This window comes from Streptopelia decaocto (genome assembly GCF_964273445.1).
Source record: "Streptopelia decaocto genome assembly, chromosome: 19".
NCBI lineage: Eukaryota > Metazoa > Chordata > Aves > Columbiformes > Columbidae > Streptopelia > Streptopelia decaocto.
In genome coordinates this window covers 2,999,693-3,017,167 of record NC_138674.1, presented here as the reverse complement: position 1 = coordinate 3,017,167, position 17,475 = coordinate 2,999,693, and the positions used below count along the sequence as shown (strand labels likewise).

Below are 17,475 nucleotides of genomic sequence, written 5' to 3'. Positions count from 1 at the left end.
AGGGTCGGATAACTACACGACACCTTCCTGTCCTACCGGCGCTGCCTGTCTCTTGCCAGAACACCAACAAATTTAACCTCTTGGCAAACATCAATAAACCAGAAAGGCAATTCTTACATCTTCTTATTATGACTTATTTTGCCTCCGCACCAAAGCAATACAAAACGACTGCAAGCCCACGCACACCAAGTGGGGAACAGTTGGTTTAATCCTCTGAACACCTTGCTGGAGCTGCAGCTTGGTTCTTTGGGCAGAGAATATGACCTGTGCAGGAATACTCGGGGTTGGGCAAGGGAAGGTCGTATCAGGAAAGGAGCGCACACCTTCCCCAGTACCGCCCAGCCCTGCCCAGGGTGGAAATGGGCTCTGCTCCAGCACAGCCTTCGTCATCCCAGTTCCCAGGAAAGGCCGGGCAAGCCGCTCCGGACAACATTTCAACACAACAGCTGCAATTAGCAGCTGATTACACCCAGCAAAGAATGAGACTGCAAAACCCTTCAAAGCACTTTATGACAAGGTTTGATTAGTAAATAAAATTTAAAAAAACCCACCACAAACCCTAGCCAGGATACTAGTATTTCTTATTTTATATTCCATTTATTTACAAAACAGTTTTACTATAAATACTGCAAGTTTCGCACTCTTATCTGCACATTAGTAAAGGAACCAGAGTAAACAAGTAGTTTAAAAAAATACAAGTAAATCTTGTAAGACTGTGCAAAGAGGGAATTCACTATGAAATTGTTTTCCTAGTGGAAAGAAATGTTTACTGATGTTTTAAAAGCTTCTCTTTAAGAGCTGCAAAAATAAAACACTAGGCACTATACCAACATGGAGCTGAAGTTGAAGCGCGTTTGATTTTCCTGCTTCTTTACGAAGAAATTCTTGATTGCGGACTCAGACACTTAACTCCAGGTTGCCTTATTGCACTTAGAACTTCATCCCTGGCGACGTCAGGAGTCAGTGTAGCAACTCACCCTTCCCTCTGACCAGCTTGAGGATGCTACAGCCGTCAGCATTTATCCTGCAACAGGGAAATGAGCAGTTAATGAGGGTGAGTTGTGGTGTTCTGCAACCCCTGGGCTTTGGCAGGAATGACCTTTGCAGCCGTGGTGGCTCCTGGGGGGCGTTTTGGGTGCCCAGGTCCCTACCGTGGGGTGCCGGGGCTGGCACAGGTGAGCGTGGGTGGGCGCCGTGCAGACGGGGCAGACGTGGCAACCGGGGGTGCACTGGGCGACCAGGTGAGCCAGGGTCTCCTCCCCGGCCAGGGGACACACGGGGCAGCGCGACGTGTCACTGTGGACGTGGGAGAGGTGCAGCCGGTCGGCGCAGGGCGGGCAGATGGGACCCCCGGGGCTGTGGGGAGAAAACCAAGGGTGAGCCTCAATGGGTTGGTGTCAGGAGTTGCTCCTTGCCAAGCCACAGCACACAGGTTGTGGCACCCACAAAAGCTGCTTTCTTTAACAATTTCAAATGTATTAAGACTTCAAACTCAAACTAGCAGCAACTCGTGAGCGCGGAGCTGAAACAGCGCCTCCAGGGTTAGGGCGAATAGCAAGGAACAGCTTGAAATAAATGATTGCTAAAAAGAAGTTTGTACTTACAAAAGCTAAAGCGGGTGGATGCACACGTTAAACCATGTTTATTTTAACCAAATATTTATTTGAATTTGCCTCTGTCAATGGTGACGCTATTGGCCTGAGAGAGCACCAGACTAACACGAGCAAGCATCAAAAAATAAACTGAGCACACAGCATCACTTTGGTCACCTCGTTGCTCATCGAGCTCATCTAGTCCAACCCCCTACAATGAGCAGGGATATCTTTAACTAGATTAAGTTGCTCAGAGCCCTGTTGCGTTATCCAAATAAACCTCACACCAGTTTTACCTCTCTTTGCTCACAAGCATGCAGCGCACTTTTATCCTCATACCAAGCTATAAGCAAGCGGAAACGATGTTCGCGTACCCTCATAATTTTTTACGTTTTATTTCAAGTTAAGCGGCTGCCCCACACTCACCCCCGGTCCTGCTGCTCCCTGGTGGGTGCCACATGATGGGTCCCATGCTGGTCATCGTGGGCTCGCAGCCAGTCCTCGCAGATGGGACAGATGTGGTGGCTGCTGTGGAGAAGAACAGGGGAGGATGCACATGGAGTCTCTATGGAAACTCAAAAATCCCCCTGAAACTGGGCACCTCCAGCTTCTCTGGGACTGAGGAACTGTCGTAGGCAGGATGAAAACCTGGAGTTGGCTCTATAACCAGCCTCCCTCACTTGGCTAAAATGTAGGAGGTGTTTCTGTGCCTCTTTATCATCTAGATCCCCAGTTCCCAACCATCGCAGTATACGGTGCGACTGGCACAGAGCAACACAAGTGAGGAAATGGGAGAAACACGTGTGCCTGCTGAATGCTTTTGAAAAGCACTGAAAGAGCAAAGCACAAAAATTGTCCAGAGTGCCTTTGTTTTAGGGGAAAATAAGCAGAGATTAGCATTTTAATAGTAATTAAACATTACAACAGTCAGCATAGTATCAAGACAGGAAAGAAGTGGGAATAAACAAGGAGGTGCAGAATACCCTTATTTTCTACTGAATACAGTTCTACTCTACTCTGACGTGATTTTTATTCAATCCCACCTTGGCATCCGTCTATTTTTAAGTGGAAGACAAACCTTTCACGGTCCGTGAGCTGCTCTGCATCACTCACAGCTTCTCCTGCACCCTCAGCCCGCAGCGCATCTGCAGCTTCGGCCGGAGAGCTGATCGTAGAGAAAGAAAAGCCAATCTGAATGCATCTGAACACGTGGCTTTCTGAGAATAACCACTGCCCTACGGAACTACTGTTTTTTTCCTAAATACCCTTTTTTCCTCAAAAATAAGGCCTACCATCCTATTGATCAATGTGGATGTCAGGCAAGCTCTGCCCCCCTATCTCGCTGCCTCACCCCTGTGGGCAGAGCGCTCAGAATGTCCTTGGCCCTCAGACCAGAGCAACTAAAAACATCAGCTCTGTGCTGGGGTGTTTATCTGCTTGTTCTCAAGCTAAGTCCAAACGATGAGCATGCTAGCTGTGAAAAAGAAAGGTTTCACAGAATCACACAGAATCACAGAATTGACTGGGTTGGAAAAGACCTCAGAGATCATCCAGTCCAAGCCTTGGTCCAGCTCCAGTCCATTGACTAGATCATGGCACTAAGTGCCATGTCCAATCTCAGATTAAAAACCTCCAGGGCCGGTGAGTCCAGCACCTCCCTGGGCAGCCATTCCAATCCTGACCACTCTCTCTGCACAGAATTGCTTTCTAATCTCCAGCCTAAATTTCCCCTGGCAGAGTTGAAGCCCATGCCCCCTTGTCCTATTGCTGATGCCTGGGAGAAGAGCCCAATCCCACCTGGCTATAACTTCCCTTCAGGTAGTTCTAGAGAGTGCTGAGCTCAGCTCTAAGCCTCCTCTTCTCCAGACCAAACAAGCCCAGCTCCCTCAGCCTCTCCCCATAGGTCTTACGTTCAAGTCCCTTCACCAGTCGTGTTGCTCTTCTCTGGACCCGCTCCAGTTTCTAACTGTACGAAGGAAATGAGCCCATTTCCAGGCAAACCAGCGCAGGTACCTTGTCTCTGCTGGGCTGTGGGTCTCCTCGATGCTGGGCACGCGGTAGGTGCGCGGTGTGCCGGGCTGGGCGCGCAGCCAGCGCTCGCAGGCGGCACAGCCGCGGTGCCCGGGCACGGCGCGGGGGGCCAGGGCGGCGTGCAGCCGCTCTTCGCAGCTCGGACACACGTGGCAACTCGTTGTGTGGCTGCGGGTGAGAGGGACGGGTTGGAAATCCCTCCCGCTGAACCCCAAAAGCAGCCGGCGAACAGCAAACCCTCCCACAAAACAGCCGTTGCCTCTTCGGCGAGCGGTGTTAGAATTTAGAGGCATAAGGATGCACCGTAGTGGGGTGGTCGGGTATGGCGAGGTTTGTAGCCAGAAATAGCACCGGTGAGATCTGTGGGTACAGTCAACATGAGGTTTTGGGCAGACAAACAAGCAATCCTACCAAAAATAGGAATGCCACAGCACGGGCCGCTTCCCATCATCCGTTATCTTTGGGTGCATTGGTAGATCCCTTCCATTCACTTCGTGCTCTGGTAAACACGCATTATCGGAGCTGAAGAGACAGGAAGGAGAAAGTTCATAGAACAAAAAGCAACTTAGCAATGTGGAATGATAGCATTAAATGTGCAAATATATACTGAAGGTTATTACTATTTAAAGGAAAAAAGCTTAAAAGGAAATATCCAGTTATCATTAGGGAAAGTTATGACTGATGAGGGGCAGCTCAGGCTCACTTACCGTTTTTTATTGTCTTTCCATCTGTGGATGAGAAGAGCTGCAATCACACCAACAATCACAGCTGCGACTACAACAAGCAAAGAAGCAAAAATGATTTCAAAATAAACAACAAAATCAGTATGTAATTTAAGTGAAATACTGCAGTTTAGTAAAACACTGGCAGCAAACCCCCTCCTGGTCTCTGAACGCAGCACAGAAAGTACCACCAGGTGTGATGGATGCTCATCTTCTTAAGGGTGGGATCCTCATTTGGTTAATGCTGTTATAGACAGCACCTGTTTCTTTTGTATTTTAAACAGACCAGCGTTAGTACTTGATCTCTCATCTTTTAATGCCTGCCAAGGCCTTTTAAAGCAGTTTTGTCAATTAAAGAGTGACAGGGTGTACAATTTTTGGCTGGCTTCTTACACTGGCTTCTTTCATTTCATCCCAAACTGATGGAATGTTCTATACTGAGACCTGGACAATCCACCCAGTTGCTTGCAACAACAGAAACCCCCTGAATCCTGGCTGGAGATGCTCAGTATGAGGGGCAGTCAAATGAATAAACCAAAACACAGACTCCAGGTATTTAATGGCAAATAACAGCTTCACATTAGGGAAGTATATTTGAAATTTTAAGCTACTCACCAATGCACATAAGGATGACACCCACTAGAGAAGAAAACAATGAAATTGATGTTAGGAAAAATGAAGCTAACAAAGCTGATAAGTCAACAGGGAAGTTAATCTATACCCACAGAACAATATTATTTAAACCCAGATAATCATAACACTGCTGAGAAGACAAAGTGCTATAGGACAATCTGTCATTAACTATTACACACATCATCCTGCTCTTTTGGAGCAGAGAGAAAAGGGGATTAGACCAGAGAATAAGCCTGTGTGAACCCCTTAGAAACTGGAAGATGGACCCACCAAAAGAAATGAAGGAGGGACAAGGAGGGCAGAAAACCAACAGTTTTGTGGAGTCACAGGTGACTGATGTGGGTGCAATTACAGCAATTAAAGTGGCCCTGAGGCAGAAAGCCTCTTTTGAACTCTTACCTAGCCAGTGCAAATTATTTGCTGTCCTCTCTTCCAAGGGTTCAGTTTGGTTTGTTGCTGCTGTAGCACTAACTATAGAGAGAAAAAAAAATAAGGAAAACGAGTCAGCATTTTATTTTAGATAATTCTCCATTTATATATAATATATAAAATACTTCAGCGAGGAGTGAATAGCGTGGGCAGGTGAACTCTGACCTGTGCATCTGTGGCTATGACAGTGAGATCTGTGGAAGAGTCACACAGGGACCTCTTGGTGACACTACAAGCCTGCTGTCCCCTGGTTGTGCTGCCCAGGGGTTGTTGGACAGAAGATATAGAAGATATAACTCCATTCTCAGCTTTAGTCCACCAGCTTTGCAGTTACCGACACGCTTCACACATTGTTTGTTAAAGTCGTGGAGACGTGTAAATCTGTGTGGGATTGTGCGCGTTTATTCTTCAGCACAGCTCAGCACCTCGCAAAGCACTCGCTGACCATCGCTGCTGGACGCAGGTGCTGCTCCCCTGGAAACAACCCTATGGGAACGCCTGCCCAGGCTGGGCTCCTTCTCTTTCCAAGAGAAGCAATTAGGACTAATTAACCACACAGTATGAAAAACTACGTGAGAACAGGATGATTATCCAGCAACGCTCACCCCTGCATTCGGGAGGAGACCTGCTCCAGACACCGTCAACGCTGTTCTCTGTTGTACAAAGAAGAGTTTCGTTTCCTACAAGCTGGAGCCCGGGGTCACACGTGTACATCACGACCGAGTTGTAGGCGAACTCCTCTGTACCATTCCCGTTGTGCTGCCCGTCGGGAATAGTGGGGGGCGGAGGACAAGAAATAGCTGGGGGAGAAAAATAAAGAGTTGAGGAGGTGAGCCCTGGGATGCTGTGATTCACGGTGTGAAGAGAGGAAAACCCCAGGGCCGCTTGCACACAGGCTCGCGTTGCACCAGGAGCAGGGGCTGAAATGGGAGCACCGGCCACCAACTCCGTTTAGTAAAATGAACACACCAATTTAGTATTTCCCAGCTGGAATATTTAGTATTTCCAGTCAAGCACTGGACAGCTTCACTTACCCTGACAAGCTGGAACTTGACTCCAGGCAACTTCACCTCGCCTTAGGGTACACGAGATGAAAGGCGAGGCCCCCTTTAATGTGTACCTACAGGGATAAAAGGCACATCAGCAAACCTGGTTGTTGTCACCAGCCAAGGATGTGACACCCCAGAGAGGTGCTGAGGACTCAAGAGGCAAAGCCCCTTGTCCCAGCTCGCACACCAGTGACTCCAGCCAGGTGACTGGTGACTTCACACTCACCCACGGTTACAAACTACAGTTGCTCTTGCACCAAGCAGGTGATCATTTGTAACAACTTCACCGTGTTCTGGATTTGCTGGAATACCACAAGATTTCCCTAAAAAGAGAATAAGGTTATCCTTAAGGATACCTGAAGGATGAGGGAAAAAAAACACTTTTCATGACAATATGGCAATGTCAAACCAGGCAACATCACTTCAAAATGCACTGAAAACACAGCACTGAGGATGTGGCAGCTGGAGGATGTTGGAGAAAATGAAACGATACGGAGACACTCACTCTGACACAGCTCAGGAACTTCTGACCATGTTAAATCTTCAAGACAAGTGCTGGTGGGGAGCTGGTCCGTGGAACTCTCATGGCCTGGGCGACAAATGTACTTCACCGTGACTGCAACAGGGTAAAAATTCTGTGTTTCGTGTTCCTGTGATACTTTAGCAAAATTTACACGTGGCGGGCTGGGACAGCTACCTGGTGACAACAAAGGCAAAATGAACAGTTACAAAGCAAAAAATAACAATATTTTGCATTCAGCTATGAATAAACATAAGTCCAAGCCTCCCTAAGAATATGGATACCATTAATATTTTTAAGAGTGCGATTGTTAATTTGTGCAGTTCAAAAATATCCCTAGGTGACCATTTCATGGCAAAAGATTTTAAACATTAAAAATTGCGCTCTCTCAGTCATTCCCAAGCACAGCGCTTACCTCCCCTGCCAATTCCTGCACAGCAGCAGCTCCGACGGAGTAGGCAGAATTAGGAAAAAAGAGGCAGGAAGAGATTCTATGATGAACAACTTCATGGTGCGTCACTTTGGATGAGGAAATCCTCAAAACAGCGATTGCTAAAGCGGAAAATGTTTTCACAAGCAGCACACAGCTCCAAGCAACTAATTTCAGAGAAAGTGAAATACTTACGGCCACAGAACTCCGGGAGGTGGGACCACTGGGAATTCACAAGGCACTGGATGGTATCTGACATCAAGGGGCGCTTAACAAAACCCATCAGGCATCCGTACCTGACTTTGGAGCCCACCGTGAAGCTCTCCCGATGTTTAGTGTCCTCTAGGGGCTCTGCGTGGCTTATATTTGGCAATGGCCCACAGTCACCTGTGGCAAAATAAACTGGATTTATCGGGGCTTCTGCTAAAGCTCCATGAATAGAAATACACACGGACATGAGAGTCTGCAGGAGAGCACAGCACACACACGCACAGAGCAAGGAATGGGTGGAGTACACGCAGCCCACCCACTCGTGGAACAAACCCACACGTGGAGCACCCCCCCCCTACGGAGCGCACCCCAGGGTGACAGGGCTCACCGCACACTCCCCAGCCCTCCCCCCCCGGGCTCACCCTACCGTTCCCCCGTCCTTCCCCGTGGGCTCACCCCACGCCGCGGGCAGCAGCAGCAGCGGCAGCAGCGCGGGCAGGAACGAGCGGCGGCGCCCGGAGCCCATCGCTGCCCCGGGTCAGCCGGAGCGGCAGCAGCACCGGGACCCGGAGCAGAACCGGAGCAGAACCAGGAGCGGCACCCGGAGTGGAACCGGAGCAGAACCCGGAGTGGCAGCGGCACCAGGACCCGGAGTGGAACCGGAGCAGAACCCGAAGAGGAACCGGAGCAGAACCAGGAGCGGGACCCGGAGCGGCAGCGGCACCGCGAGCCGGAGCAGAAACGGAGCGGAACCCGGAGCGGGACCGGCAGCCGAGCAGCGCCCTCCCAAGCCGGGTGTTAAGCCGGGGGCTGCCGGGCAGCGCGGCCACTCCCGGAGCTCCGGGGAGGGGTCGGGGATTTGCTCCAGAACACGCGTGGGAGCTGTTGCCAGGCACGGGCAGCGGGAGGAGGCGGCTGCCAGCAGCACCGTCCGCTGTGGGACACGCAGCCAAAAGCGGTGCCGCTCCCATGGCCCGACTCCTGCCTGCTGCCCGTCCCCTCCCTGCCATCTCACCCCCGGGAAATTTTCTAATGAAAGTCTTATCTGCTCCAAGAGACGTTCTTGGCATCCAGAGGAATGCGGTGGGGCTCTCCAGACACCCGCTGCCTCAGCCTCTCCTTCAAATCATTTATCTGCACCTCCTGCTAAAGACAACCCTCTCGCCAAGTCCCAAAGGAAAAGAAACAAAAATCAACACAAAGGGCAGCACATGGCAGCTCCAGCTGTGAATCTGCAGGACTCCCCAGAGCTGGGAGGCGCAGAGAAGGTCCCGTTCACCCCTTGGCAATGGCTCTGCTGCCTGCAGGGATGAGAACTGTGTCTTCATCGGTGCCTCCTGCTCTCTCTGACAGCATCTGGCCCAGGGAATCCAGCGCAGCTCGGGGGCACCAGACCCCCCAAACCACCTTCAAACATCGCTTGCCCATCCCTAGGAAGAGTTGCCTCTGAAAAGGAGTTTTTCTGCAAGAAAAGCTCAAGATGGGCATGGGAGACCAGCAGGCTACAAATCAGCCCTGCTTTGAAGCTGCTAATTGAGCTGCTTCTGCTGACACCTACACACAGAATAACACAGTGAGGACACCAGCATTTCCACTGTAATTCTCCCAGTTAGACACAAAGGGCAGCCAGCAGCAGCCTGCCCGCACCTTCCCACCTCCCTCTGTCTGCCTTTGTTATCCAGGAAACAGCAATATTTCCACCGAGAAACTCAAAGTTACAGATAGTTTTTCTAGTTTATTTCCCTTTCTGATACAATTTAAGCTCCAAGCATATGTAACAAAAGCACTTGCTATGAGGCCAAGGGGTGTTCTCTTAACGGAGGAGTCAAGCAGTCTGGATAATGCATTCCTTTAAAATACTTGTGAACATACTGACAAGTTACACAGATGTGTCTTGGCCACATATCTTTACAGGTCACTGGTCACCTGAGATCTGAATTTGGCTGGTGGCTGCACAATGCAAAATGAAGTTGCTAACAGGAAAAATAAAATGCTTTAAATGCTGTGGAATTTTCTTGTAATAGCGTATAGCAGTGACCTCAGCATGGGATAGCGAGATGTTGAGAAGTAGTTGGCAAAGGCTTCTTGTGATGTTGAGCCTCCTCAGGGAACAGCTTCATTTGTGTGCGCGTCAGAACCAGCTGTTGGAGTTCCAGCCTGGTGAAATCCCCTTGTAACAGAGCTCAGATTAACCACTTAAACCAGGCTGCTGTCCTACCTGATGCCATAGAGGAGACACCTGTACCTGCCAAGACCAGGCTCAGCCCATCCCGTCCCTCTGCTGCCCACCTTCACTCCCCATTTTGCCCCGAATTGCCCCAAAACCCAACCGAGCACCAAAACGCTGAGGGCAGGAGCTGCCCCAGCAGCTGAGCCCTGCGATAGCGGCTCTGCGGCTGCCAAGGGCAACTTTGCTTTATCTCGCTCTGACATCCCTTCCCCGCGCTGCGCGGATCAGGCCGAGCAGACAGCGATGGCAGAAGCGAAAGAACATTGAGAGGGGAGCGGGACCCACCAGGCTCCGGCTGGAACAGCGGGAGGTTTCCAGCAAAACCGGCGAATAAATAAGAGTGCTGATAAAGAACTGATTGAACAGCAAATCCAACCATCATTGGGATATCTCCAAAAGAGGCTACTTTCCTGAGAATAGCATAAAATAAGAAAAGGGAACAGCAGGCAGTTGAATTCTCAGACTTTCCCTTATAAAAAAATCACCATTTATTACTAAATGAAAACAAACCCCCCAGAAAGGCACTGAAATATAGCATAATTAGTGCTTTGTATAGGACAAAGATGATAAGCAGCATTAACCTGACATTTCCAGTTTCCCTCTTGCAGTGTGACAACACCGGGGAGTAAATTTAGCAGTTACTTCTGGGCATCTGCGTGTAGTCGATGTGCTCAGAGGCGGCAGCGTGACGGAGCCGCCCTCCTGCAGCTGGAAAGCAGAAGTGGCTCCTTCACAATACGAGAGTAGTAGATACACAAACCACAGCCGTTATCTTTCATGTAGCTGAACAAAGTGAGAAAAACCCATGCCTGATGCAAAAGAAGTTTTTGCTAAAGAAAGGGCTTAAAGGACTGAAGATATCGATCAATCAGATCAATATGCACGTTAGCATGTGAAGCGCTGTAATTTCCTAAGAGAAATGGCCTCAGAACTTTGCAAGACAGGGAAGTGGGTATTTTGCATTTGGCACAACCCTGCGGACAGCTTGCATGGGTGTAGCTGCAACCGGACGGCGCTACAGCCAGAAATTCCTGGTGATTTAAAGGAGCAGCTCAGCCCAGCAGAGAGATTGGGGTTTTTTACAGCCCGTCCTGTGAGTCTGTGTATTTACGGTGGTTGTTATGGCAGCAGGTTGGTGTTGCTAGTGAGCAAGGAAATGTGCGGTTGTGGAAACACCGAGTCGAAGGGGCTGTGCCATTACCGAGCCCCTCAGAAGTTCTGCATAAGGCCTGAGGGGTTTCCGAGGAACTGCAGCTTCCAGCCCCAAAACCGGCTGGGCAGACCAGTAGGGAATGATAACTGGATTTGGGATGTTAGGAAATTCCCAAAAGAGAGAAAAACCCAAATGGGGGAAGGAATAGGAGAATTAGCACTCTCTTGTGTGATTTTCAATCCATTTCTTGGAGTATCAAAACATATACATAAAAATGCGTTTTTAAAAATTGTGATATGTGGGACAGACTTTGCTTTAAAACAAAGAATAAGAGTCCTGACAAGTACAAGCATTGCGTGGGGCGCTTAGAAATGACACGGGGAAGGGTTTGCGTGCTTCATGCTTACAGCGCTATTTGCGTTCGCAAAAGCCAACTATATATTTAGATGGGCGGGATCCCATTAAACTGTGTGGTTTGTCCACATCTGCAGCGAGACTGGAGGAAAAGCAGCATGTGCCAGATGTCTTTGCAACCACACAAGGAAAATGCAAACGGCAGGAAAGTGCAAATGCCTCCTCCCAGAATTTCTTCTGCTGTCACAGGAGAGCAGCCCCATCGCGAATAAACCGCTTCAGTACAGCTGACACTCACCCTTTTTATGGGTAAAAGAATCCTTTGCAACGGATGGGAAATCTGTTGTAGCAGCATTTCTGCCGTGTCCGGCTTTTCCTGGAGGCCCATGACCACGCTGGTGTGGAACAGGTTAATATTGGTGTTAGAGCATCACTTCTCTCTGCCAGGGCAAGGACAGGAGCCCCAGCACTCTTAAGGCTAAATGGTACAAAGTTATCTCTTACTTTTCAATATGGAAAAGAAAATGAGTTAAATCTGTAATAACATGAGGGCAAGGAAACAACTGATAAATGAAAATACATTTCATACGAAGCAAAGCTTTTTTTAAGAGGAGGTCGGTGCAGTCAAACCTGAGCTTTGAACCAGATGCCCAACCAGTGAAAAATGTAAATTATACAGAGAAATCTTATGAAAGAGAAGAAGGTGACAAAAAATATCACTCACTTCCACAAAATGATGCAATTTTAGACCGTTTTAAGTTTTCAAAGCCGTTGGCTTGCGGGAGGATGCCGGAGATCCCCATGTACTTTGGAAGGCACATGGATCCTTGTCTGGTCCCAGGAGAATAGTAGCTCTGGGTTTTGTACAAAGGTACAACAAATCTGGATGCTGAGGGAGCGCAGCCCCTCGACACTGAAGACAAACAGGTGAAAACATGAAAATCACAGGTATAGGACTGGGGGTAAGCAGGGACTCCCCTGAACTCCAGGACTGACCTGGTGTCTTGGAGAAAGACACAGACTGGGAGGAGGAGATGGTATTTTGGAGTGACTTCTTATAAAGGCTGAGCTTCATTTCCCAGGTTAAAGCCTTCTTAGACGGCCAGACGCCATTTCCACGGGAAACTGAAACAATGAAAATCAAGGCGTGAAATCCGTCAGACGGCTTCTTCTAGAAATGGAATAAAGGAGCAAATCAGGTTGGGAAATGTGGGATTTGATTCAGCGTAGAATTATTTCAACTCACTTTGGGGAGAAGGACTCTTTTCCATTTCTTTGGCTCCAAGTTTGGCAGCTATGCTTTTCTCTAGGGCATAAAGAATAAGTATTACCAGGAGCCCTACGCTTTTCTTGCACAGACAATTCCTTACTCGCTTTAGCAGCATTGCATTTTTTCCCTTTAAAAGTGCAGTATAACCTACACCTGCCACGTCCTGGACTAAGCAATCACATTTTAAGCTGGTGCATACTAAACACTGAACTCATAATAAACACTAAACTCAGCTGAACCCACTTTTGCATTCAGGCGCCACTCCGCTCCAGACCCCATTTATTTTGTCCGTGTTTGTACAATGGATTCTCACGTTCCCAACGAGTTGGAATCCATAGTCACAGCTGTAAGTCACAGTTGAGTTATACACAAATCTTTCTACACCTTCGCCATCATGCTTTCCATTGGCAATTCGAGGAGGTGAAGAGCAGGTGATTACTGCAGGAAAGAAGGTATTGCAAAGAACTTCAGTAGTCATGAAAATGCAAAATGGTTCTTAAGAGTTCACCTGAGATTTTCAAAGAGAATAAACTTTTTGGGCAACTGAAGATGAGTAACTAGTACTGGCTTCTGTCTCCATCATTTCCCTTTGCTTTGTGAAGTGTTTCTGTTGTCCTGCTGTTCTCCCTCTCACTCCAAGTGTCACAAAAATAGAGGCAACTTGTAACGCTGCGGCTCGTGGTTCCTTGAGATCTCATCCCGTCACCTTCACCGCTGCATTAAGTCATGAGAAAACAATGTTGATCTCGTGGGAACAAAACTGTTGAAATACAGTGTCAGCAGCAAAATGAGTTGTTATCTCAGCTGCAGTGTTGGTGATGGGTCTGCCATGTAATATCAACAAAAATGCTGTATGAAGACAGGCTTAGACTAGACGTTAGTGTGCAGGACGTACCAGAGAGAAGCCAAAAGTAAGGCTGGATTAATCTTACATTCACAAGTTGGCCGTTTACTCCATTCCACATCGTTTCCTTTAAGTTGACACTGGATGAAATTGCTCCCAACTAATTTGTACCTAAGTGAAAATACACAATAGAAGAAAAATTTGTGTGACTATCCAGAAACAGAGAACAATTTTTTTTCCCCCATACCAGTATGAACAGGGGTGTAGAAAATGCAGTTTTAATGCAAGCAGGTATGTGGATATTATAGAAGCTGGTTGACAGGAGATTCCCTCCACCTTGCTCTCTGTCAGGATCCTTGTTATTCTACTTTTAGACTCACTGCAGAGCATCTTCCATCACAAGGATGGGAGAAGTCATGGCTGGTGGTGGTATCTGCAAATATTCACATGTAGGTACTGCAGGGATGATGGGGGGCAATAGGGATTTACGTTGCATTAAACAGCTTTTGGATTGGCTTGCTGGAAACTAATAAATCTTTTGACATCTTTCCCAATCTCCGAATCACATCCTATTGTTCAAAAAAGAATCATAGTTTGGACAAGAATTCTACGATCTGATCTTGCCTAGATGGATAACGTTATCCCTCCACCCTGATGTGTATTTCCAAAGATGAACCGAACCCCTGAAGGGTGGGATGTGCTGTCACTTCCCCAGAGTCCATCCTAAGGGAATATCTGGAAGAAAAAAGCTCTGCCACATTTGAAGCAGCTGCAAAGACGGGCAGGACAAGCCAGATGGTGCCAGCTGGCTCCTCTAGGGACCGAGGAATACGAGTGGGAGTCTTAAGAGCTTAATTCTGCAAGTCAGTCCAGTGCATGTGTGCCCTGATTGAAAGCAGGCAGAAAGCGTGAGTCAGCTCACTGACTGATGGAAAGTGTGTTTCATTGCAGTTTTCTAGCCGAACAGCATTGAATTGTAAAAATCCCAACCTAACCCCTTTTTTATTCAATATATCTCAAATACGTTACACTGAAATACTTTGAGTAACTCGTTTTGAAGTCTGTAGTTACAAACTGATGCTACAGGGGTACCCTGGGGCAGTTAAATTGCCTTTGGGTGACGCTTGAAAGAAAAAAACAGCAATAAATTCAGAGCCCAGGCCCTTCCCTTCAGCTGTGTCTTATTCCTCCCCAGCCCAAAGCTGTAATTCAAGTGGAAAAAGCACTCGGAGTAACACCATATGGGTGATATATTGTGAAATATCAGCCCAGCCCATGTCCACAGGTCCATCGCACTGAATCAGAGGTTGTAATTCAGGGCATCACCCCACGACTCACCCGTCATCGCAGAACACGTTGGCTCTGGCACCGAACTGCAGGTCCGTGAGAGGGACCGTCCTGCCCCCCAGCAGCGCCCCCGGCTCACCGCAGGATCTCCCTGGAGAGGGAGGAATAGAAGAGGGACTTAGAGGGTTATACCCAAAGGTACCAAAGTGTTTTATGTCCCACGTGTGCCAGCTGAGCTGGCACGAGCCAGAATCAGCTGTAGGTGAAGGTGAGGATCCCCATAAGTGCCCCACGCTCGCAGCAGTGAGCATCTCACAGCGGGGCAGAGGAGGGTATTTGTAGGGATGTTTCCATTTCAATAGATGGGTGGTAAGTTACTCAAGTGCAAAAAATGTACTAAGGCCACATCAGCCTTATTTTGATATGGATTTCATCAAGAAATATGCTTTGTCTTAATTCTGAAGGTCAACGCTAGAATTGCAAATGGACATTTGTCCTGTGCATATGCCATGTCCAGATGCAAACATATTTCCTAACACGAAAATCAAAACAGGTCTGTTCATGCCAGGAAAATTAGAAAACAACAACAAAGAATGCTATTGATACTCCTGCTGTTCAGCCTTAAATATTAACATCAAGGAATATGCACCTCGCTTTGTATTAAGCATGTAGCTGTTGGGATAACAACCCACCGTTTGGGGGCAGGTACCTAAGCTGCTCCAAACCCCACGCTGCTTTTTGGCAAGCGGAGCAGAGATACTCACTCCTGCACAGCTCAGCAACCTCTGACCACACCAGGTTTTCAAGGCAAGTGCTGGTGGGGGAACTTTGTGACGTGTTCTCATAGCCGGGGCGGCAGACGTAGCTCACGTTGGTCCCAACAGGAAAGAAATTAATCCTCTCGTCTGCCTTGGACAGGGCAGCAAACCGTAATCTTTTCGGGGCAGCACAGCTCCCTGGTGGTCAAGGAAAGCGGGTCTGAAAGGACACCCGTAGGGAAGCGTGCAAAATAAACCTCAGCAATGCTCTTCTGGAAAAAGCTCCTCATGTTCTTGGCAGGTTACTTCTGTTTTCATAGCAGGCTGCTGCTCTGCTGAACGCATCTTTTGCAAAGCGTAGGTGAAGATGCGTGAGCTGCACAGTGAGCTGTTAGTAGGAAATAAGAAATTATGTGCATGCATCGTGGGGCAGCGCATGAGCATCCTGAGCTCCAGCCCCATCCAATGGATCCCCTTGACCACGGGCACGGGTCCTGCGCCCATCAGCAGCTCTGAGGAGCAGCAGCTCAGCGAAGCAGGTTTGTACCCCACCGGGAGGGGCAGGTACATAAGGGGCAGCAATTCTCAGCCAAGCGAGAGGCAGGGGAGGGAGCTGTGTTTCAGAGAAAGGAGGTATTTACGGCCGCAGGGCTCGGGCAGCTTTGACCAGAGCGCGCCGGGCAGGCACTCCACGGTGTCCGACCTCCCGGGGATTTTGATGGCGCCTTCCACGCACGTGTACGTCACCCTGGATCCAATGGGGAAGCTGCTGGCGTGCTCGTCGCTGGACGGTCTGGAGTGGGCCATGCGAGGCGGGGGCCCACAGTCACCTGCAGCAGCAGAAGACCTCCCCAGGTGAGACCCCTGTTCACTGACCCCATCCCCAGTGAGCATCCCAAGAGGGTGGCTGGGCTGCTCCAGGCTTCCCCTCCAGGCAGGGCTGCATGCATGAGAGCATCAAGCAATGGGTCCCCAGGCTTGGGGATGGTGGCATCACCACCCCATCGCCGAGGAGTAAAGTGGGAGCTTTGCAGGTCTTGCTGGTCCACCCCACACATCCCATGTCCCTGTACTCACCGCGAGCCACAGGTGTGCCCACGAGCCACAGCAAGGCCAGGAGCAGCGTGGGGTGGCCAGACCCCCGTGCCCCGGTGGGTGTCCTGCAGCTCAGGGTGCCTGGGTGCCTCCCCTGTCCCGGTGCTCCACACTTCATCGCAGCAGTTTCTGTGCTTCTCTGTGGAACACCGTTAGCTCCACGGGGCTGATTCTGCAGCTGGGAGGAGATGCAGAACAGCAGACTCCACCAAACCTCTGCAGCAGTGGAAACAGAACACCCACGGTGCTAAACCCTCCGGCAAGGACAGGGACAGCAGTCGGGGTGGGGGACAACTGTCATCCACAGGCTTGGGTAAAGCCTCCTGGTCCTCCTGCCTCACCATAAGGGATGGGAGAATAACTCAACCTTTTTATTTGACCTGAGACTGGCAACGAGCACTGATTAGCACAATTTTACCAGTGCCAAATGCTATTCAAGCAGCAAAAACCCCCACCCAGCCTCAAGCTGTATCCAGGGTAGGAAAATGCCTCCTTAGCTATTTGCTGGCAGGTAACACAACACAGATCTTCCATAAACAGTTAGTGAGGCAAAAAAACAAAAGCATTTTCCTTTTTGTTTGCTAATTTTTTCCTGATTGCCTGACTCATTTGTAATGAGAAATGGGTGTGAGCAAATACATCTGTATATTGACTAACACCCTGAAATATCCCATCTGACATCAGTCAAGGCTACTCAAGCACACATAACACCGAGTTCTTATTTGTGCTTATGGGTTTCGAGCCTTGCACAGGCAGATCAGACACTTTCTGTCTGCGGTCGCAGGTGGGCTCAATGTGGTGCCAGACCAGGAGGGTGCAGCTCTGATCTCCCTGTGGCACTGGGAGAACTGGAGCGGGTCTGGGAGTA

At 49.0% G+C, this 17,475-nt stretch overlaps 2 protein-coding genes across 3 annotated transcripts; both read right to left on the bottom strand.

Moving 5' to 3' along the window:
- Nucleotides 1-564: 564 nt before the first annotated feature.
- LOC309448134 (uncharacterized protein) lies at nucleotides 565-10,501 on the bottom strand. Of its 2 annotated transcripts, XM_082069397.1 has the most exons (16): nucleotides 10,428-10,501; nucleotides 8,073-9,757; nucleotides 7,602-7,793; nucleotides 6,962-7,153; nucleotides 6,683-6,779; nucleotides 6,442-6,527; nucleotides 6,013-6,207; nucleotides 5,378-5,449; nucleotides 4,961-4,984; nucleotides 4,331-4,397; nucleotides 4,035-4,145; nucleotides 3,606-3,791; nucleotides 2,671-2,757; nucleotides 2,019-2,120; nucleotides 1,152-1,356; nucleotides 565-1,024 (listed from the first exon to the last, which is right to left on the bottom strand). In XM_082069397.1, exons 2-16 carry the CDS (start codon nucleotides 8,140-8,142, stop codon nucleotides 1,013-1,015), a joined length of 1,698 nt encoding a protein of 565 aa, XP_081925523.1. In that variant the 5' UTR covers nucleotides 8,143-9,757; nucleotides 10,428-10,501; the 3' UTR covers nucleotides 565-1,012. The 2 variants fall into 2 exon arrangements, with proteins under 2 accessions (XP_081925523.1, XP_081925524.1); XM_082069398.1 differs by lacking the exon at nucleotides 10,428-10,501 and having other exon boundaries at nucleotides 2,019-2,117; nucleotides 8,073-8,630.
- On the bottom strand, nucleotides 10,426-16,725 carry LOC309448135 (complement decay-accelerating factor-like; the record flags this gene model as incomplete). Its single annotated transcript, XM_082069399.1, has 11 exons — nucleotides 10,426-10,554; nucleotides 11,652-11,748; nucleotides 12,078-12,266; nucleotides 12,350-12,478; nucleotides 12,600-12,659; nucleotides 12,867-13,061; nucleotides 13,556-13,638; nucleotides 14,806-14,905; nucleotides 15,519-15,710; nucleotides 16,154-16,342; nucleotides 16,590-16,725. 10 exons carry the CDS (start codon nucleotides 16,723-16,725, stop codon nucleotides 11,657-11,659), a joined length of 1,365 nt encoding a protein of 454 aa, XP_081925525.1. The 3' UTR covers nucleotides 10,426-10,554; nucleotides 11,652-11,656.
- Nucleotides 16,726-17,475: the final 750 nt, after the last annotated feature.

Bases quoted from the DNA above. Each gene is read 5' to 3' on its own strand.
- LOC309448134 (XM_082069397.1), bottom strand. From the start codon at position 8,142: ATGGGCTCCGGGCGCCGCCGCTCGTTCCTGCCCGCGCTGCTGCCGCTG. The intron at 5,450-6,012 runs GTGAGCGTTGCT...TTCTCTCTATAG, and splicing joins GTCTCCTCCCGAATGCAGGG to TTAGTGCTACAGCAGCAACA. The intron at 4,398-4,960 runs GTGAGTAGCTTA...TGCTTGTTGTAG, and splicing joins TGTCATCCTTATGTGCATTG to TCGCAGCTGTGATTGTTGGT.